The 22,921-nt window shown below is 37.9% G+C and overlaps 3 protein-coding genes across 5 annotated transcripts; 1 reads left to right on the forward strand and 2 right to left on the reverse strand.

Annotated features, from left to right (window-relative positions):
* The first annotated feature begins 4,263 nt into the window (after positions 1–4,263).
* Positions 4,264–17,173, forward strand: LOC125648220 (uncharacterized). Of its 3 annotated transcripts, none has more exons than XM_056140328.1 (4): positions 4,264–4,489; positions 15,733–15,909; positions 15,993–16,117; positions 16,714–17,173. In XM_056140328.1, exons 1-4 carry the CDS (start codon positions 4,306–4,308, stop codon positions 16,846–16,848), a joined length of 621 nt encoding a protein of 206 aa, XP_055996303.1. In that variant the 5' UTR covers positions 4,264–4,305; the 3' UTR covers positions 16,849–17,173. The 3 variants fall into 3 exon arrangements, with proteins under 3 accessions (XP_055996303.1, XP_055996304.1, XP_048731141.1); XM_056140329.1 differs by having other exon boundaries at positions 16,011–16,117; XM_048875184.1 differs by lacking the exon at positions 15,993–16,117.
* LOC130046878 (uncharacterized) lies at positions 4,591–7,972 on the reverse strand. The gene is made up of 2 exons (XM_056140320.1): positions 4,901–7,972; positions 4,591–4,654 (listed from the first exon to the last, which is right to left on the reverse strand). The coding sequence occupies exon 1, from the start codon at positions 7,970–7,972 to the stop codon at positions 6,512–6,514; it is 1,461 nt and encodes a 486-aa protein (XP_055996295.1). The 3' UTR covers positions 4,591–4,654; positions 4,901–6,511.
* A 3,197-nt stretch (positions 17,174–20,370) lies between the features above and the next one.
* LOC125648219 (uncharacterized) lies at positions 20,371–22,703 on the reverse strand. The gene is made up of 3 exons (XM_048875183.2): positions 22,173–22,703; positions 21,635–21,766; positions 20,371–20,669 (listed from the first exon to the last, which is right to left on the reverse strand). Exons 1-3 carry the CDS (start codon positions 22,507–22,509, stop codon positions 20,401–20,403), a joined length of 738 nt encoding a protein of 245 aa, XP_048731140.1. The 5' UTR covers positions 22,510–22,703; the 3' UTR covers positions 20,371–20,400.
* Between the last annotated feature and the right edge of the window lie 218 nt (positions 22,704–22,921).

The following is a 22,921-nucleotide window of genomic DNA, read 5'->3' on the forward strand; positions in this document are numbered from 1 at the left end:
CAAGTTGAAATAAAAAATATGATGGAGTTCCTCATTGACAATATCTTCGTGGTCTTTGGTGATCAGGTCTTCCAACAGTCTATTGGAATTCCCATGGGCACGAATGGTGCTCCTTTGTTAGCTGACCTGTTTTTATATTCCAATGAAGCAGAATTTATTCAAAAAAATCTACGAGAGAAGAAAAAATCTCATGCTATGGCCTTCAACTCGACATTTAGATATATCGACGATGTATTATCTATTAACAATAATAATTTTCATTCATATCTAGTATAGATTCGATATATCCCAGTTAACTCGAAATAAAGACACCACAGAGTCGTCAACTTCTACTTCATATTTAGATATTTTAATGAAAGTAGATATTAACGGCAAACTTACAACTCAACTTTATGACAAATGGGATAATTTCAGCTTCTCCATCGTCAACTTTCCATTTTTATGTAGCAATATTCCATTATCACCTGCATATGGTGTTTATATCTCTCAACTGATTCGATACGCAGGAGCTTGTTCTGCTTATGGTCAGTTTTTAAATCGAAGCAGGATACTGACAAACAAGTTGATGATGTAGGGGTTCCAATAGTCTCGTTTAAAGTCAGCAGTTCGCAAATCCTATGGTCATTATGACGATCTATTTTGCCAATACAACCTATCATTGGGTCAAATGCTGTATGACGTGTTTCATACTGATTGTTAGGCTGTTCTTGGCACACTGATTTTGACTACGTATAACTTCTATTACATGATCAAAATATAGGACTCACGGCGGGTGTGACCAATCGACAGTGGATGTTTACTCCTCCCACCTCTGGTATATCCAGGGGTCCGTGTTTGCCCAACTCTCTACTTTGTATTGCTTATAGGAGTTATGAGATTGATCATTGTTCGGTATCTTCATCTTTCATACTGTTGTTGAATATTAGAATTTAGCTTAGATATTTAGAACAAGGATCCCCCCCCCCACATTTCATAGCCCTTGGGACTAGTGATACTTTTCAACTAAAACTGAAGTGGCCGATAAGACCCGTCGCCCTCTTGTTTCCGAGCCAAGTATTGTGGTTATCTTATAAGCATACCACGTGGTATTTTTTAATTTCTGGATCCAAGGATATCTAACTACCCTTTCTATCCTTTTTTTTTATACATATGATGCATTTAGTTTTTACTCCTGTAGTCGTTGAATATGCTCTGATAATTCCTTATTCCTATATCTACAGTCGATGAACTCACGCGCATAACATACATGATTCAAACAAGGCCAATCGAAAAGAATTGAGAGTTAAATTAGTCAAGAATGAACTTCAAATTTCGACCTATCCTTTTCATCTGGGTGAATTTAAATAGTCTATGTTGCATTATTTATTATATATCGCCATTGTAGATACATTTCCAATGTTACTTTGGAAAAAAAAATTGGATTATTAGAGGAAGTACGCAAGTACATGTTTAAAAGTTGAATTACATGTATATGTAAATGAACATATTTTTCAGCAACAATTTTCCACGTTTGATATAATCTTGACTGTGCAGCAATCCTTGCGTTGTCCCGTCAGTGAATGGGGGTCTTCATACATGTACGTTGATTCTTGTCAAAACTGGACAAGGTTTGAAATGAAAGTAACGTATAAGTTGACCAATGGTAATGTGATCCATGAAAATTAAAAGCACCGGAGTAATAATAGCAGTTGAAATAGCATTCAAAAATGTATGATTTAACTTTCTCATAGTATTGGAATATTGGTATTTGTATTCTATATTTAGACATTGAATGATTACTCGAGTAACCGCACACTCGTTGACAACCTTGTTAAGACAATGACGTCAGGTTATGTTAATTAAGGATCAATATAATCTTGGAAAACGGCGACTTTTTCCCCCGCGGTTTAAAGATAGAATAAACAGTTTTCATGTTATCAAAAGAAACTGACTTTTTATGGTGTATATGTACAATTACTGTTGTGTAGATGAGGTCAGTCCATCCGCTGATTTCACCGATTATATTCTGAATCCTGGGACCCTACAGGCAGCGCAACGATAGGAGTTTATGTTTATTAAGAACATGGGATTTAATTAGGTGAAACGAAACCATTAAGGTGCGTGGATTCTGTGTAATCAATGTGCAAAAATACTGAAGGTTTGCGGGTTTTTTCACGTTGTACGGTGATCCATTGGGGCAACATTGGGGTTTGATCATTTGATATCCCAGTCAATGAGACGAATGAATGCGAGTTACCATACCTATACTGGATTCCAAAAACACGGTAAACCCCTTGCAGAGATACATTGCAGGATCCAGAAAATGTTATACCAGTCCCCTATCTTTACTACTCACAAAATATTAACTTCAGGCGTATTGTGTCACAGCATTTGCGAGTAGAAGTGAAAATCAAATGTGAATTCTCCAAAATTGAATAGAAGTCTTAGTAAATTTTAAATGGAAAAAAACCCCCAAACTTTTCCTAAATCAACAGCACCAAGACACATGACTTCTGAAAACTTTATACCACAATTCCTCACAATAATATAAAGACTAGGCTTTTCGACATCATAAACAGCTCCTTCTTCAGTACAAATGTAACTCGGAAATTTTCATATATTGTGATCAGTCATCCCAAAAAATTACTTTGTTAAACACCACTCACGGCGGGTGTGACCGTTCGACAGGGGATACTTACTCCTCCTAGGCACCTGATCTCACCTCTGTTGTGTCCAGGGATCCGTGTTTGCCCAGCTATCTATTTTGTATTGCTTATAGGAGTTGTGAGATTTATCACTGTTCGTTGTCTTCAACTTTCATTTGTTGAACACCACTCTGATTATTTGCACAATCACTCGCAAAATAATATTGAATTGATACTGGAATTTCTCATTGATAATATCAATGTAATGGTTTTTAATCAGATCTTTCAACAGTCTACTGAAATTCTCATGGGTACGAATTGTGCTCCTTTGTCAGCTGACATATTTTTCTCGTTTTAATAGGCAGAATTTTGTTAAAAGTTTCTACATGAAGAAAAAACGTTTTGCTGTGGCCGTCAACTCGACATTTAGATACAACGTGTACATCGACGATTTATCTATTAACAATACTCGCATTCATACGTCGATTCTATATATTCCAGTAACTTGAAATAATAAAACAAAACACTACGAATTCTTTCATATCTGCTTCATATTTCGATGATTTAATGAACATAGATGCTAACGTAAAACTAACAACTCAGTTATATATATATATATATATATATTTAAAAAAAAATAACTGGCATGACGTGAGTTTCACCATCGTCAACTTTCCATATCTATATAGTAATATGATTCCATTATCACCTGTATATGGTGTTTATGTCTCTCAACTGATTTGGTACGCAAGAGCATGTTCTGCGTATCATATTGTTTTTAATTGAGCATCTACAGAAAAATTAGTTGATGTTACAGGGGTTTCAACAGTCTCATTGAATGTCAGTATTTCTTACCTTCTATAGTGGTTATAATTTGCAGCTACAATCTGTCATTAGGTCCAATATTGTATGACGTGTTTCATACTAATTGTTAAGTAGTTCTTTCCAGTCTCATTTAAAGTCAGCATTTCGCAAATTATGTGGTCGTTATGGCGATCTAGTTTGCAAATACAACCTATCTTTGGGTCAAATGCTGCCTGATGTGTTTCATGCCGATTGTTAGGCCGTTCTTGGTGCATTGATTTTCACTACGGATTACTTCGTTACCTAATCAAGATATAGGGTTCGCGGCGGGTGTGACCGGTCGACAGGAGATGTTTAACCCTCCTAGGCACCCGATCCCACCTCTGGCATATCCAGGGGTCCATGTTTGCCCAACTCTCTATTTTTTATTGCTTATAGGGGTTATGAGATTGATCACTGTTCGTTATCGTTATGCTTACACATCGATAAATTATTCAAAAAGAATGTTTGATTTTTATAATTCCAATTGGTTCCCTGTATTATCAATCTCAAGAATTTGAAGTTTCCCCACACTATGTCATTTTTTAGGCGCGTATGTATACATAGTGTTTTTGGATTTATTGATGCGTAAATTTTCGTTTAGCTTTCTTTTTGTCCAATCAAAACAATTGTAATAAATAACATTGGAATTATTACCTGTTAAACTCGTAAGTGTACTTTTTGTTAGCGCCAAGACCCAAATAGTGTTTTTGTGTTTACGTATCTATTTGAGAGATAACATTGGCCCAGGTGAGTTATATTTCCCTGGGTCTTTAATTTGTGATAAAACCCTTGATATAAACAGACATTTCGTTCTTATTTCTGAAACGACTCAACGATGAGCGACAGAGGACTAGTCGTGTGTATTATTGTCTTTCTGTTCATCCCCACTTGTGCTTTACAGCTCTCGGGGATCTTTTCCAGTTGGTGGGTGAAAACGGAGGCACCCAACATTACCAGTGAATGCTACTTAGGTGTCATCTTCAATGAAAACTGTTGGAATTACATTGAATATACTCCAGGTATTTATTGTTAAACCGTGTGAGGCATGTTCCCCGTCTACGACAAATCATTAGTAAGGACACAATCTAAACTATTCTCATTGTAAGCGTATGACACAACAAAATTTGAGAAAATGTTTATTGGTCAGCTCAGTGCTCACAAACCTCTCTCACCGAGGGTGGAAACTGAAACATACATGTAAGAACAATATTAATTACATATTACAATATCACAAGACAGTATTTAATCAACACGCTAACGCTGAATATCAAACAACAAAATAATGACATTCATGGCACACCATACTCGAACAAAAATAATAACGCACATTTCAAATCATGAAAACAGTCATGAGCTTAACTAATAATATAAATGCATATGTGTTATAACTAATTACACGCTATATGACAACAAATATACACTGTACTTACTCTTTCGGGGCACAAACACCAAAACACAAATCAACTTTTGCTATAAAAACAAGCATGGCCTATGCCGGATCAAACTGTAAACAATCTAATAACCGAACCAAATCCGGAATAAATTCCGGCGCCACTACACTCCCCCTCTGGCTTCGAAGAAGTCAAATTTAAAATAAAAAATAGTGTTACATTTCAAATAAGGTATGCTATACCTAACAACACCAAAGTGTATACAAATGATGCAACATAGAATTGATATGCATGTACAAGTATCGACATATGAATACAACTTGACACAAGATTAAAGATCAAGCAATAATCCACAATGACTTAACCAAACAAAGAAAGGTGAGACATTTAAATTCTCAGCCAACTTCAATGAGACTTCAATGGGTAACGAATCGTCACGCATAAGAACTACATTATTTTTTCTGGAACTGTCTACCTTCTGACAACCATTTCTGACGAATCTGTAAGCTTTGCATGTACTCTATGCGCCATCTTTGCCAAAACTGATCCGCCAAATATTGCACCTGCTTCCAGGAACTCCTGAGGGCGTCCTTAGTCCCAAACACCGGAATGTCCAACTGTGACGTATGTACGGTTTTTTGATGAATTAACATATCAGGTGAAAGTACCTGTGGTGCATCTGGGTCAGTTGATACTGCGACAAGTGGTCTAGCATTCAGGATAGCACTAACTTCCATCAAAAAGGTAGTCAAAACTTCATGTGTTTAAGGTCCCTTATGATTCAACAGTAAGCTGTCCAAGATCTTCCTTGAAGCACCTATCATCCGTTCCCATGCCCCACCAAAGTGAGAGGCATGGGGAGGATTGAATATCCATGTAACCTTGTTTTCTTCAAGATACCTTTTAGATATCGGGTCTTCCACCAGATCAGAAGGAATGTTCAGTTCATGCACGGCTCCAGTGAAATTTGTACCGCGATCTGACCTAAACTGTATAACAGGACCTCTCAACACAATAAACCTGCGTAACGCATTGATAAATGAAGTGGTGGACAACTCTTCAAATGCTTCCAAATGAACTGCTCGTGATACAAGACATGTAAACATCAGAGCCCATCTCTTCTGATTCACAGTTCCCCCTCTGGTCCGTCGTTGCGTGGTAAGCCAAGGTCCGAAGGTGTCCACACCTACATAAGAGAAAGGTGGAGCTGGCTGCATTCTATCCTCAGGTAGATCAGCCATTTTCTGCCATCCAAAACTTCCTCTTAACTTGCGACATGTGACACAGGACTTGATCTCAGATCTTATGAGATTTTTGGCACCAACTACCCAGAATCCACCGGAACGCAGTGCACCTTCTGTCAGCAGTCGTCCCTGATGTAACACTTGGTGATGGAATTTGCGCACAAGTAGTCTGGTGACATAATGGTTCTTGGGCATAATCACAGGGTGATGATCGCCGTCTCCTTGCCTGAACTTCTGCCCTTTGTCGAGTCTACCTCCCACACGGAGCACACCATGTTGGTCGATGAATGGTGATAAGGCAATTAGTGAATGTCAATTTGGCAGGGGGCGTCCATTTTTTTTTGCATCTTATGGTGTCACCATATGCTTCTCCTTGGCATGTCTGTATCACAAAAAGTTCTGCTTGTTAATATGCTTCACTAGAGTCAATGTCACTTTGTTTCAAAAATGTATATATGAACTGCTTCAGGATCTTGATTCCTCGAACAAGAGATTCCCATGTTGAGAACCTTAAGAATCTCTCTGACCCGATCTTGTGATTAACAGGTTTCACATCATCCATCTGAACTTTGATGCATGTAACTTCAGGTCTAATCTCACAATCATTTTGTGGTTCCACTAACGGAAAACATGAGAGTGGTTCTGGCAATGTTTTAGTCAATATCTCACATGGAGGTCCAGTCAACCACATACTGTTTGAAAGTTGAGTAGCACTTACTGATCTTGTTGCTAGATCAGCTGGATTCTGCTCTGTGGCAACATGTGTCCATTGTCTTGGGGATGAAGCTGAATGAATGCGTTTCACTCTGTTTGACACATAAACATAAAATCTGCGTGTAGTGTTTGTCAAATAACCCAAGACAATCTGGCTGTCTGTGTAGAATCGAAAACATTCTGATGGAATACCTAGTTGTTCTTTGATTATGTCTGCAACTTCGACTCCAAGAACTGCAGCACACAGTTCCATCCGAGGAATGGTGCTGCCACCATTAGGTGCAAGTTTTCCCTTTCCAAGTAGAAAACTGAGAGTGGGCTCTGGGCCAGCAGGTCTGAAGAGTTGCAGATATGCAACAGCACCGATTGCATCTTTAGATGCATCACAGAAAACATGCACGAGACGAACATTGGAATCTGTATATGAGTGATCTGAGTACTGCCTAGGAATACACACTTGTTCTAGTTCAGTTAGGGATTGTACCCACACATCCCAGGGTTTTTTAAACAACTCAGGAACTGGGTCATCCCAATCTAGAGAGTTTGTACTGGACAGGATTTCTTTCATCAGAAGTTTGCCTTTCAGAACGACTGGGACTGCGAAGCCCAATGGGTCGTAAAGTCCATTTATCACAGACAATATTCCACGTCTGGTGAATGGCTTCTTGTCTTTACATGTACAAAACGTGAATCGATCAGTTTCAATGTCCCAAGAGAGTCCTAAACTTCTATGCATTGGTAATGTGTCGTTACAAAGATCAAGGTTGCAGAGATCCTTGGCTAGCTCACTTTGTGGGAATGAGTCCAACACCTCCCTGTTATTGGATGAAAACTTGTGCAACCTAAGTTTCCCATTATCATGCAAGATGCGTTGTGTCCGAACAAGCAGATCAACAGCTTCTTCAGATGTACGGCAGGAAATCAAACCATCATCAACATAGAAATTCCTGTAAATAAAGTCCTGGACATCTGTCTCTGCTTTCTCGACTGCCTTGCGTAGCCCGTAGGTGGCTACTGCTGGGGATGGGCTGTTCCCAAAAACATGAACATTCATATGATAGTCTATTAAAGGTTTAGAAATGTCATTGTCCTCGTGCCAGAGGAATCTAAGAAAATCTCTGTGTTCTGTTGTAACAAGGAAGTTATGGAACATTTGCTCAACGTCAGCAGTGACAGCAACTGCTTCCTTCCGGAATCGAAGCAGGATTCCTAGAAGACTGTTGTAGAGGGGAGGTCCTTTCAGTAGAACGTCATTCAGGGAATAGCCATGATACTTAGCAGAAGAATCGAAGACCACCCTCACACTGTTGGGCTTTTTGGGATGATAGACACTAAATAACGGCAAGTATCATTTCTCTGTGATTCTGGTTGTTTCGAGAACAGGTTCAGCATGTTGTCTATCTAGTATCTTCTGCATAAACTCATACACATGTGTTGCCTTGGTCGGGTTGTGCATAAGACTGCTCTTGAATGAAATAGCTCGTTTCATTGCAGCTTCTCTGTTGTTGTGTAGAATGGGTCTACAGGTCCGAAATGGTAAAGGAGCTGTCCACTTACCACTCTCAGACATTTGGAATCCTGAGTCCATGATATCCAAGAAAGCCTGGTCTTCCAAAGAAAGCCCTTCACATTCGTCGTATGCTGTTTGCTTAAACACAGGGTCATCTTTCACATGAAAGGAACTGTCACAGGGCTCCAGATAGGTTGGCCTACCATTTGCTAGAATGGAGGTCTTGTTGACAGTGACGACTGTCTGTTTGTGAACTGTTCCGAGACATGAGTTACCAATTAGGACCCATCCGAGGGGTAGTCTCTGAGCTAGTGGGGTGCCAACACGTTGGTCAAGCACTATATGAGTGTCAATAAGGTCACGACCAATCAGTAGTGCAATAGAAATGTCATCATCAATGGTAGGTATGTAGTCCATAATATCACTGAGGTGAGGGTAACTAGCTGCAACCTCTGGAGATGGTATCTCATTCCGATTCTGCGGAATTTCGTCGCACTCTATGATATCTGGTAATCTAAACATTTGAGATCGATCACAGGACTCTATCATATATCCACAGGCTTTACGTCCACTGTTTATAGATTCACCGGAACATGATTTCAGTGTATACAGGTGGTCTGGACCGTATTCATGGAAACAATCAAAGAATTTGGAGGTGGCGAGAGTGTTGCTGCTTTGATCATCAATGATGCAGTAGATATATCTAGCAAGGTCGCGTTTCTGCTGTGGGTACACGATGGCTTTCACAATCTTCGCACAAGACTTGTTGGTGTTGAATGGCTTCCCACAGATCTGAGTGCAGCTAGAACTAACAACTGAGAGCTTCTCCCCCTCATGGGTTTTCTTGGCCACTAAGGAAATGCCAGAGTCTTTGTGCAAGGCTGATGGGTGATCAGAGCCCTTACAAATGGAACATAGGACAATCTCATGACACTTTGACCTCATATGTTTCTTTGGCCCGCAGCAACGAAAGCAGTAGCCATTTTCCTTTATGAATGTTTTCCGCTCATCTAATGGTCGGGTGCGAAATGAATGACATTCATTCAATGTGTGTTTAGAGTTTTCATGAATAGGACACCCATCCAAAATAGAAGCACTGTCTTTAAGTAAAGTTCCAGAACTCTGTACTTGTGTTTTAAACGTAGACACTGTAGAGTTGCTCTTACGGCTTGGTAGCTTTCCTGGGTACACCCTCAGCTGTTCACCTTTGTTAGCGTCGTTTGAGGTGTCAAACTGTAGACTGGGGTCATTCTTCATCCTCGTGATCTTCTCCAAGAATGCGACGAACACAGGAAATGTCGGATATGGACATCCAGTTCGCAGTTTGTAATTTGTCGCTTCGGTCACCCATTTCTCTTGGATGTAGTGAGGCAACTTGGCCACAATGGGATTCGCACCTGATGACAAATCAAAATAGGCGAGCAATGTTGAGTAGGTAGGGTTTTCCTTTAAGGAATCAATCTCTGACACAATATCAAAGAGCTCATATAACTTTAAGTTGTCCTTGTTTCCTAACTTAGGGAACTTCGCAAGTTTTCTCTTGATTGCAGACTCTACAACCTCCGGATTGGCAAAACGATCATGAAAACGATCCCATATTCGCTGCAACCCACGGTCTGGATTTGCTGCATTAGCGTTTCTGATGCTCTTTGCCTGAGTCGCTGATGAGGTGTTTCCAAGCCACTGAATTAACAAGTCCATCTCCTCCATGGGTGTGAGACTAAGTTCCCTCACTGCATTTTTGAATGGGGTTTTCCACGAGGAAAAGTTCTCTGGGTTGTCATCAAAGACATGTATCTTTGAAACTAAGTGCTTCTTAGCAAAGACCTTGGCAAACTCTGAGCATGTGTTCACATCGGAAAGCCCTATCTGTGGTGTTTGTTGATTGAACTGTGTGGTGTTCATGGTGCTTGTTCGGTCACCATTCACAGAAGGACTTGAATAGTAAGTTGAGTATGCTGTGTTGACTTGCGGATTATAAGGCTCTGCTTCTACGTTCAACTGCCTTTGGGGTAGTCTAGTTTCACGTACACCCTCAGCAGGAGGATGGTCTTGACTTGGTACACATGCATCATCTTGCTGCGAGTCAATGTAAGATTCTACACGCTGAAGTCCAGCGTCAGTCTCAGATGGGTTGTCATCAACAATGGACGGTGGAGCATAGCTCCCTCCCAGATCTGACATATCATATAACGCTTCAAGATTGCACTTAGCTTCTTCAACTTCACGCTTCGTGCTGAGCATCATCTTCTTAGCGTTGAGTTCTGCCTCCTGTCTGAGGAGTGTGGCTTCTTCTGCTGCAAACTTGAGCCGAGCCTTGGCTGTGGAGAGGCGTTCCGAATGTTTCAGCACAGCTTCACCTAAATGTTTAGTGCCTTCCTGTGAGAGAAAGGTTGAGAACTTTGAGCGTTGACTGAGTCGCCCAGATGTCTTAGCAGACAGAGGCTTGTTTGGAACCTTAATGCGATTGATAACATCACATACTTGAGTCTTTGTACTGTCTACAAGTGCTTTCCATTTAGAGTTCTCTTCTATGCTGTCTGGTGTTCTTACTTTCTGAAGATAAGTGCTGAATTTCACATATGATTTCTCTAACTCACTAACGTGCTGTTCCAGTTTGCTAATGATGCTGTTCACTTCTCTAAGATGCACTGGATTCTGTGTGACAAACTCGCAAATGTCATCAATTTCACCTTTGGACTTTGAAAGTTTCTTGGTAAATGACTGAACAGTTTGGCTGTGTTGTTCTGATCCGAGTTCGGAGAGTTCACGATGTTTCCGTAAGTCATGGGACTTCTCTGGATTGGTTTATGTAGTAAAGCCGTCGGCCATGGTAAAGAGAGAGCAAAGCTGTGCCGAAGATTTCCACTGTAAGCGTATGACACAACAAAATTTGAGAAAATGTTTATTGGTCAGCTCAGTGCTCACAAACCTCTCTCACCGAGGGTGGAAACTGAAACATACATGTAAGAACAATATTAATTACATATTACAATATCACAAGACAGTATTCAATCAACACGCTAACGCTGAATATCAAACAACAAAATAATGACATTCATGGCACACCATACTCGAACAAAAATAATAACGCACATTTCAAATCATGAAAACAGTCATGAGCTTAACTAATAATATAAATGCATATGTGTTATAACTAATTACACGCTATATGACAACAAATATACACTGTACTTACTCTTTCGGGGCACAAACACCAAAACACAAATCAACTTTTGCTATAAAAACAAGCATGGCCTATGCCGGATCAAACTGTAAACAATCTAATAACCGAACCAAATCCGGAATAAATTCCGGCGCCACTACACTCATCATTACTTTATCATAATCAAGAAACAAACTGACGGGTTCTTCGTATTGCATAAACCTGATTGTGTTATAGTGACGTTAACAAGATGCAGGTTTATCTCATTTAGGCCAAAAGGACTGGATATATTGTACAAGAAGCGCATAGGATAAATAACATATTTCATAAACAACGACGTTTCATCTATTAACAACGATAAATTTCATTCACATCTTGATTCGATATATACCTGTGAACTCGAAATAAACGATACCACAGAGTCATCCACTTCAGCTTCATACTTAAATATTTTGTTTGGAAATAGATATTAAAGGCAAACTAACAACTCAACTTATGATAAACAGGATTATTTCAGCTTTTCCAGATAGATATAAACAAATATATATATATATATATATATATATATATATATATATATATATATACAAAGCACTAAACTGACCAACGACACGAACAACCAGATTGTCAAATTTTCGGGACGAACCGTCCCTTCTTCAGGACAAACGAAAAAAATTACATAATGTGGCCAATATCAACAGAGAATAATAACAAAAACTACATATAAATACATCTAGCACTACAACTACACTAATCTACAAACGTATTTACAACGCAGACTACATGTTTTTGGGGGATTTAAAGGCTTGCCAATCAATGTTAAAAGCGGAGCGAATTAGGACATGTCTTATTCGTCCAAAGAGCTGATCCAAAATCAAAATATCATATATATATATATATATATATATATATATATATATATATATATACAGTATAATCTGTCTAAACCGGCTATGTGTGGTTCCAAAGAAATTGGCCGGTTTGCACAGAGTCCGGAGTGCAGAATGTTGACAAGAATTAGAGTTGCTTCCCTTGTATTCACTATCTATGCATAAGTGTGTAATGATTGCTAACGTTTTAATATATCACAAAAGAATTCAAAATGTAAAAATATAAATGTCAGTGTTTTATTGTCGTGCTCATTTGAAAAAGTTTCAATTTTTATTAAACAGTTTAAAACCTGAGAATTATTCGCGCAATTTTCTGTTGGTAAATTGTCGATTTCGTCTACATCATCGCCGTTACCAAGTGCTACATTATGTACGTTCGTCAAGTTTGTGTTGTGTTCATTTAAGATTTGTCTTTCCCAGCTTTCATTGCAAATGTATCGCTTTCAACTGTCACAATTTGTGAAACGGAAACTAATACAATGCCGAGTGATCGACCGGACATGGTGAGTTGTGCTAACTAACTGTATATCATCATTGTCTGACTCGCCGTAGAACTCCGAGAAGTCCACGAGGGGAAACCCTGCTTTTGGAAAACATAACGGGATTGTTGCCGATTTTGTTTCATTCCAAGAATGTATCGAATTCATCGATTAATTGAACTTTGTCTTTTAATGTCAGTTCTCGTCTCTGTCGTTAAGGGGAGGGCGCCATTACCTCGTGCGTGATGCTGTCATAATTGAAAAGTGCACCCCCAAAAAATCAGGTTTTATTTTAAACTGATCGCGACTCATCGCCAGTTGCACTCTTTTACTTACCTGTGGCTTCCCTTGAAACACCCTTTGTGTACACCGCGTGTGATCGACCGAATACCGACAGGTTGGTCAACGTGGGGTGGCTGGTTTAAATGCGATAATTAGAGCTAATTACGAGCAGTTGGGACCTTGTGTACACCGAATACAATTGACCGCAACAATTAGGGTGGGACATCTTCGAGGGGCCGGTTTACACGGGATAATTAAAGTTAATTGATAGTAGTTGGGACTGTGTAAGCCGGCCGATATACAGAATACGCAGAATCCGGAGTACGGGGAATTATTGATAAAGGATTTGTTAAAGAAATGTTAGGGACTATATTTTGTGGCCGGAATTGACAGAGCACCGGAGTACTCAGAGGCCGGTTTGGACAAATTATACTGTATATATATATATATGTGTGTGTGTGTGTGTGTGTGTGTGTGTGTGTGTGTGTGACTACGGATAACTCTGTTTATCTGATCAAGATATAGGGCTCACGGCGGGTGTGACCGGTCGACATATCCTTATAGGAGTTGTGAGATTAATCACTGTTCGTTACCTTCTCCTTTCATACCGATTGTGACTTCGGGTTGCTTCGTTTACCTAATCGAGATATAGGGTTTCATACAGATGTGACCGATCGACAGGGCATGCTTACTCCTCCTAGGCACCTAATCCCACCTTTGGTATATCCAGGGATCCGTGTTTGTTCAACTCTATTTTGTATTGCTTATAGGAGTTATGAGATTGATCACTGTTTGTTATCATCACCTTTCGTTAACAGCTGAACTTTATGACAAACGAGATTCATTCATTTTCTTCATCCTCAACTTTCCATCTTTAAATTGAGACAGGTTACTGACAAATAATTTGATACTACCGGGTTTCAAGAGTCTCGTTGAAAGTCATCATTTCGCAAAATCTATGATAATTATAATGATCTAATTTGCAACCCTTTTAAGGTTAAACGCTGTCTGACATGTTTCATATCAATTGTTAGACCTTTCTTTACATTCTGATGTTTTACTAAGGATTTCTCTGTTTACTTGATAAAATATTGAGTTCATAGCGAGTGTGACCGATCAACAGGGGGATACTTACTCATCCCAGACACCTGATCGCACCTCTGGTGTTTATAGGGGTCCGTGTTTGTCCTACTCTCAATTTCGTATCATGAGATTGATGTCAGTAGCGGTAGCTTAGTGGTAGAATATTCATAACTGGGAGGTTGCGAATTCGAGCCTAGCTGGTGCATTGTCCGCGTCAAACCTCAGATGTAAACATAGGTAGTGATTGCTCCTTCGCCAAACACTCTGCATTTATAGAAGTGAGAATCACGGGTCTTTCGGATGTGACCTTAAAAACCAAGGACCCATGTTGTAACAGGTATTGCCACGTTAATGAAATCTTACTGCTAAACATAGGTATAAATGTGTTACTTCATCTATAACAGGTGATGTCTCAAAATGAGTAAAAAATTCCCACGGGACGTCAAACGAAAAATCACTCAACCAACAACTGTTCGTTATCTTCACTTTTTCATATTTCTGTAGTAATATCCCAGTTTTACCTGCATATGGTGTTTATGAAAGATTCAATATACGAGAATACGCAATTTCCGAGTTACCCAATAGTTCTTCCCCTTTGTGGAACTCTTACACACAATGAGACACAAAACATACTATCGTCCACACGCGGTGGGTACAAATGCTCATAGCTGCCTTCATATATTGCCTAAAGGCCGATTACATGTATCAGACATCATGCAACCACCCAAACTGAAGGGGCACACAATATTAGTAAGTTTAGTTGTATTTAATAATGAAACAGCTCAAACAAAAATCGAAAATCACCATTTTTCTTTGATTAGAATATCACCCGTGCAGAAGAGGATATAAAAATAATTTCATATTTAATCTAATGGCCTAATTCAAACAAATATTATTCTTGATATGGTCAGTTTAATGTAAACCAACAGCTAATATAAACAAAATTTACATTTTCATTACTTTTATCTGTATTTACATAGCTAGTCTATAGTATATGTAAACATCTTGTACCCAACCAAGCGTTCAACAGAACACTTAAACGCACCTCTATATCACAGAAGAGCTGATATCTCGGAAGTTGCATTATGTTGATAGGTTTTTGACAGTCACGTTGAAAGTCAGCATTTCCCAAATTCAACGGTCGTTAAAATGATCGTATTTACATAAATAATATCATTATGTGGCATGGTGTGTTACGTGTTCCGTACCAATTAATAGGGTGTTTTTACACAACTAATTTTGACTACGGGTTACACTGTCTACCTGATCAAAGTAGAGGACGCATGGGAGATCATCTATTGCATCAAAATATTGACGAGAATGCATAATGATGTTTTCTTAGTGTCTACACTACAACTTCAAAGATCTGATTTCTTGAAATGCATTATATATTTATTTGGGATGATTATGCATTCTGTGGTGGGGTTTTTTCTAGAATGAGATAAGATATATCTTCAACGTGTATATTATCGTGTCATCATTCCATTTTCTTGAATCCTGTAGGGATTGTAGGGATTGGACAACCTGTGACTGGATTGGAGATACTCGCAGGGATCGTGATGGCACTGACAACATTGAATGCGCTCATCTCTTTCCGTTATTCAGACGATGACTCAGATGATGACTTTTCTTGCTGTAGATGTATAATAGGATGTGTATCTATATTTTATCCCTTCTCTGGTGAGGATCTATGAAGATATGTTTCTTAAGACCCAATAAATTCCATTTCTTCGATATTTGCAAACCATATTTTCAAAGTTTAGAAACTGAACTTTTTGCAGGAATACTAGGGTTCACTGGATGCATGTTTTTAGTCTCATACGACTTGGGGGAACTGCAGTGGGCTTTTTACACAAGTTTGGCCGCGTCCTGTTATAATATCATTCAGGTACAAAATAATTGCCTCTTCTTTTCAGTTTTATGGGTATCAAATGAAGTCCAATATATAAAGGTAGACGAATTGAAATATATTCATTGATTTCAAATGTTATTTTCAACTGCTCACTCCATTTTTAAATTCGGCAAATTCAGGTACAGTATTTAAAGTTTGACCAACTAAACTCTATTTTATTGTTTTTGTTTATAAAGATAATTTTGCTTTTTCCGTTACGGTCTAAGGGGAATAATTTTCAGTACTTCCATATCTTCCAAAGAATCCTTTTTTGAAATAATTACTCTAGTAATAAAGTTAATGGTTTATTCACAGTTCAAAATCCACATAAGCACAACGCATTTGTCCAAACAGAACATATCCACACATAAAAACTGACTGACTGACTAAATAAAATCGCTCTTATATTTATACCCAAAACCCAATGCTCGCGCGGAGCAATGCAATGTAAACAAATACCCATTGCAATGTTATGAAAACAATGTACTGTGACGTAGATTATCGCTACACTTTGTTGTTTTCTTTTCCAAATTCATCCACATCGGGTGTAATATATCAGATTAAACAAATCAAATAATATTTACTGACTTCAGATATTCTTCTGCTGTTGGATGCTTTGCAAGGTTCGTCGTCACGAGGAAGAGGAAACAAATGAAACGTCTACTGGTGCCATTGTCATAGAGCAACTCCAAATTACCCAAGTCACGCACATTTTTCATATCACATAGAACGTGCAGAAACGCTGTGCAATGAGAGACGTAACTACAATATACAAGTCGTCTATTCATGAAATTTTCATCAGATGATTTACGCAATTAAACTTTTCACATCAAAACAAAATTGATATATATCAAGAACTGAATTCATTTAGGACTCATCGTTTTCGTATACTGCTTGGAAAGAGTTATCGTCCTTAGATTTAGACGCTTGCACATGGTTGATAAAACTCTTATTATCATAAAAAAGAGGTCTTTTCTGTGTTTGAAAATGTTATATTTGAATTTTGTTGTTGCACAGGGTCTATAAAAATGTTATATTTGAATTTTGATGTTGCACAGGGTCTATGTTAAATTCATCAAACACTGAAATATTACATACATGGTTTTTTTTTTATCCTGTCTTCATCCAAACGTTCTCAGTAAAGCAAAAGTGGAGGGTTGGGGTTGGGGGGTGTAGTCACCCCAATATCTCTATTTGCATATGTAATAAACAAATAATGACTATTGTTCAAAAATGACAACACCCAACCCTACCCAAAATAATATATGCTTGTATTAACACAACAGTAATACTTGAAGAAAATTATTATCAGTTTGAACTGCATTTTAGTAGTGCAATTTATAGATTCAAATGATTTTAATTTGCTGCATATTTCATTATTTCACGATCATCGCCGGTAATGTCTGTACACAGTTGAATTATCTACGCAACTGTAGTGCATTGATGATACGTTATATAGAAAAAGACTATAGCTCTGGCAGATCACTACGGAAGTTGACCTGACCTTTAACCTTTTAATGGGTCATAAAGACCACCTTGTGTAATTTAATTTAAACAAGATTGCTACACGTAGCCATGTGCCCCACCGCCGCAAAAAAGTTAAAAAACAAAAGTCCCATAACTCCTGTAAAATTTGTCGATTCAAAATGACAGCGCAATATCATCAACTACACATGGTGACTAACAATCCTACAAAATATGAACAAAATCCGTTGAGCGTTTATTGAGGAGTTGCGTCCATAAAGTGAAGTGGGACGGACGGACGCACGGACACCGGTATTTCTATGTCCCCTTCCGCGTTGCGGTGGGGAACAATAACAATAACGTTAGTACAGGTGTTCAGTAGGATGGCAATGTTCAACACGAAAACAAACAATTCCAACCCACAGGGGCTTGTCTTCCCGATTCTTTAAAATCACCTTTAAACTCCTTTTAATAACGATGTCGATCCGTTTGGTAATTTACACATCGTTTAAATAATAAATAGTATTATATCAATACAAGAGATGAAAGTCATCTTGGGGAAAAAAATACCCCCACTCAGTTCAACATCCGTTTCCGTATTCTAAACTAAGACTTTATTGGATTATCGTGCTACGATTCGCTATAGGATTAATTTTTCTAAATGATGGTGTATTTGTCGCCGGTCTACATGCGTTCTATCAAAAGAAAAACATATAATTACAATCTCGTCGATTTTGTGGGCCATCTCGTCAACTCGATCTGGAAGGAACGGAAGCTACAAAATCATGATGCCTGTTTATAAGAAAGTACCAAAATTGTAATTTTCATATTATCTAAATGGTGACTCTATAGAGTGTAAAATACCATTTAAGGTGCCAAACAACAGTGATTATACGTATTCAAAATTATACGTGAACACATAGGCACGTGTTTCTAACAGTGCAACTTCACTTTAAGATATGAACAACAAAATATTACTTCCTTTGACGAGCGTTGCTTAGGGGAGTATGTTGTCAGTAATTTTGTAAAAGTGAATAAATTAGACAATATACCGTAACATTAATCGGATTAAAACATTAAAATCTGTTTCTCACAAACTATAAATAACATTTGCTTTAAAATTCTCTTGACAATTATTTTATGAAACATTCCTGTGCATGCGCAAGCTAACTAGTCCCACTCACAAGCTACCGTGGAAGGTTCTAATTTATAAACATAGGTCGCGTCATAAAACTCCGCAATTGTAACTATTCGGCCATTTCTACGAGCGATAAATGGCCGAGGGGTTACGATTGCAAATTCCATGCAATCGGAACATTGCTCGGTCATTTCCGTCAAGTCGAGAAGAAAAAACCCGTGTTTTTCTCGACTCGACAGATAAACTTGAGTGATTTTGCGATTGGCTCCGGTAAAAACGTACATACACAAGCTGACTTTCCCCATAGCCTCCGGTTTAACCTCGCGTATACATATTCATTAATAATAATTATGTTTATAAATAAAGTAGAATAATAAACTATAAGAAAATCATAAACATTGAAGCTCAGTCGACAAATATAAAATGTATGTGTTATATCTAAATCATCTTTTACGAATTAACCAAAATATACTTAAATCTATCTAGAAGTAGTTATTGTCCTCAAGGAGGGAAAATGATGTTGGTGATAAATATGTCAATACATTCTTCTATTCATAATTAATGCATTAATGGCAGTGACCCCACTACCACCACCCCCTACACACGCATACTACAATATACAATGAAGGTATTACATAGAGCAATTGGAGATTAAAAATATTTCTTTCATACACTTACTGTTACTATGTTTTCATTTACCACGTAACCCATTTTTAACCGGGCGTACGCATCTGTTACGAATGTCGAAGACATTTGGACATTTTAAATTCAATATTTCGCACTTTCCCTTAAGCCAGGCATTATATGGGTAAACGTCCGCTCCTTCCAGACCTATTTGATGAGAGGGCCCTCAAAATCGATGAGATCGTATGTGTCTTTGATAGAACACATGTCGACCGTGGACAAGCGCATCATCATCGTTGCAGCGAATCCTACCACGATGATCCAATAGATTGCTAGTATAGAGTACAGAAACGGATGTTGAACGGGGGGGGGGGGGGGTTCCAAGATGGCGACTATCGTCCCTTGCATTGATATGATACTACTTGCAAGGTGTGTTATTTAAATGGTGTATAAATTACCAAAACGTGTCGACATCGTTATCAACACGAATTAAAAGGCGATTTTAAAGAGGATTCATATTCTAATTTATTTAGTTTTTATTTTCCATAGTCTCCGGAAGGCAAGCCCGTATGTCCCCATCTATAACCTCTGCCATTCTTGATTTCTATGAGTAGATTATATTGCAGATTGTTCAACGTGTATTTTTTTCGAATATATAATATCCGACCTTATACAAGTCGTCATACGTTATACGACTTAGTGTAAACATTTCAAACGCTACTTTACGAAGCTATTGTGTTTGAAGAATGCTGTACTTGATGCACACACACACACACACAGAGAGAGAGAGAGAGAGAGAGAGAGAGAGAGAGAGAGAGAGAGAGAGAGAGAGAATACGATACGCAAATGTTGCAGATACCTGTCATTTTTTGTGTTTGAAAAGCCAACATGAGGCCCGCGCGAACCGTAGTTTGGCACTGTGTCAAGTACTGGAAACTAATTTACATATTCTAATGCCATGTAGTTTTTGTACATAAAATGACGTTGCATTGTAAATGTAACTATATATAAACAATAGCACGAATTCAGAATTAATAAGTTTATTAATTTATGATTACAAACAATCCCTCTGGTAGTGGTCATATTCAAAGTAGTAGATATCCTCATACCAGAATCCGGGCACATCTAAATACGTCACTTCCTGTAAACTACACTTCCTTGATATGTAGCCATATTCAAAAGTCTTGCATGTAAATGTCATAGTAGAGGTACAGAGGTCACGGCATTGGTTCAAGGTCACATTCAAATGCTCCTCCTTGTTGTTTAGGTGGAGAAAATGACGACTATACAACGTATACTGATCACTGTATCCATCTGTGCAATCTAGTGGGGGAAAAAACCACTTTGTCAAATCAAATTGAAATATTTACTGCGGATCTGAAGATCGGATTTAATCAGGGAACTCTCGGTGGAAGTCTTAAGAAACTTTATATGAAACGTTTTGACTGCCAATTTACACTACCTCTAACTCAGAAATTCAAGGGCGTTTATATCTTAATTTAAGGATGAATACCACACCAGAAGAAAACAACAAACACTGTGGAAGATGTGTGCGATAACATTTTGATACTGAAAACTTTTAAAAAAATCTTTAAATGAAGTCTTAGTACATTGTGGAATGTAACTTGAAATTTTTTAAAACCCTTGTTAGATTCGATCCAACAATTTACATAAAAAGGTCGGCAACCTTACAGGGTTTTTTTCTTTTTCCTTTTTACCTTTGATTCGCAACGTCACATCTCAAGCCGCAGAACTATCAGGCTAGACAATAACATTTTAAAAGTCAAGGAATACATTTCTTTAATTTGTTTTATTTGTATTTCTAAAGGAAGTCAGCCACTATGATGTGTTAATCCTCTTTAAAGGTTATGTTAGGACACTCGATGCAAAAAAATTAAATCACCCCCCCCCCCCCCCCCAATAGCGATGCATGATTTGATACATATTGTTGGCTTAGTTTGGTTGTAAAAAGCTACAATATGAAAAATCCTTTAAGAAATAAGGGACCCATGCATTTTCTATGATGTTCAAAGGTTGCAATACATTACCCCTCCTATATATAACTCTATATAAATCCCCCCGCTGTTTTGAACTTAAATGAAAAATCATGGGAATAAATTAAATTCCATACAGTAAATCATATTAATTTTACGTATAAAAACATAAATCTAGCTTTCATCTTATCAGTTGTTTTTAAAGTTTGCTTGTACATCCTGTAACAAGAGTCGTTAATTAGCATTCTATAACAGACGCCCGAAAAAGCAAAGTGAAGTACACAATTTTCATACTAGAGTCACAGGTTTTCAGCCGGGGGGTGAAACTGTATCCGGCGCCGCACCAACACTGTCCGTCCCTGCATTCCGAGTTCCCAGTGATGCAGTGAGAGTTATTTCCACATGAGTCTCCTATATAACCCATGCCTGCAAACGGCCAATTACCGTATTAAGTTCTATAGTATTTGAATAACCTTTTGAAGACGGAAAATAGTCCTTATTAGCATGTATGTATTTTAATTGATTTTTCGGGAATAATGTAGTGCTTGTTGATATAAATTCTGATTCATTTTCTTTTTCATATACAATCATATTAATTTCATTCTTATAAAAGATAAAAAAAAAAAAAAAAAAAAGACCCGAGATAAATAACCAGAAATTCATTAATTCCAAAACTCCCTATTTTCGCCAACCAATATGTGTCAAATGGTGATCAAAGTGAATCTTTAGGAAATTTTAACATGCATACTTTTATCATTTAAAACGGCTATGTAAGATAAACATTGAAAATAATTGCAAAGAAAACGTACTACATTTATATAAGATTACCTACCTCTTTGCATAACAAAATATTGTGATCCATTATCAGGTGCGATTTCTGAAACCTTTCCCAAGGTGATGGAATGTAGTCGACATGCAGACGACAGCGGTGAGTAAAAGAAACTAACACAAGGACTCTCGTCCAGGCACAGAATGCTACAATGAATGGAAGACTCTACTCCATCGTGTATTTGCAGCAAGCGGTCCGTTACCAAAAGATTTGTCAGATTTTCTCTCCGAGAACTTAATTCAGATCGGATTTCTACAGCACTATTCCCACAACATAACAATTTAATCATGATAGAAAAGAACATGATCGTTACAGTTTGTGAAACCAACTTTTCACACATTGTTCTAAAATTCCTCAGTATATTTCAAACTTTAGAAATAAAATCGAAGTAGAAACCTGCGATACTTAAGCGGCGTAATCTTTCAAGAAGTGTTTAAAATGAAATGCTTAACTGACTTTTGTAGAAATTACTTAAGAAAGTTATGAAAATCTGCATAGTTTGACCGATTTTTACCGGAATCTGTTGCGCTAAAGAATCCGGTTCGATATTTAATGAATAACCATTGTTACTAACAAGTCTCAAAAACTGTGTCCAAACACGAATTGATCCATATGGAAGGAAATGGGCTTGTATTAACTACTGTTAATTTCAGATATAATTTTAAAGATCAATTTTGATCGGTCAATTATACAGAAATCGGCGCGGTAAATATTCTCTTGATTGACACTTTCCTTTGGTGCAAGTGCTTGAA

The sequence above is a fragment of the Ostrea edulis genome, chromosome 6 (genome assembly GCF_947568905.1).
Source record: "Ostrea edulis chromosome 6, xbOstEdul1.1, whole genome shotgun sequence".
In the NCBI taxonomy this organism is placed as follows: domain Eukaryota; kingdom Metazoa; phylum Mollusca; class Bivalvia; order Ostreida; family Ostreidae; genus Ostrea; species Ostrea edulis.

Coding starts and splice junctions, on each gene's coding strand:
- LOC125648220 (XM_056140328.1), top strand. CDS start 4,306: ATGAGCGACAGAGGACTAGTCGTGTGTATTATTGTCTTTCTGTTCATC. Junction 15,910..15,992: donor TATATTTTATCCCTTCTCTG/GTGAGGATCTAT, acceptor TTCAAAGTTTAG/AAACTGAACTTTTTGCAGGA. Junction 16,118..16,713: donor CCTGTTATAATATCATTCAG/GTACAAAATAAT, acceptor TACTGACTTCAG/ATATTCTTCTGCTGTTGGAT.
- LOC130046878 (XM_056140320.1), bottom strand. CDS start 7,972: ATGTTCCATAACTTCCTTGTTACAACAGAACACAGAGATTTTCTTAGA.
- LOC125648219 (XM_048875183.2), bottom strand. CDS start 22,509: ATGTGTGAAAAGTTGGTTTCACAAACTGTAACGATCATGTTCTTTTCT. Junction 21,767..22,172: donor ATATTTTGTTATGCAAAGAG/GTAGGTAATCTT, acceptor GGCCGTTTGCAG/GCATGGGTTATATAGGAGAC. Junction 20,670..21,634: donor GCTGAAAACCTGTGACTCTA/GTATGAAAATTG, acceptor TTCCCCCACTAG/ATTGCACAGATGGATACAGT.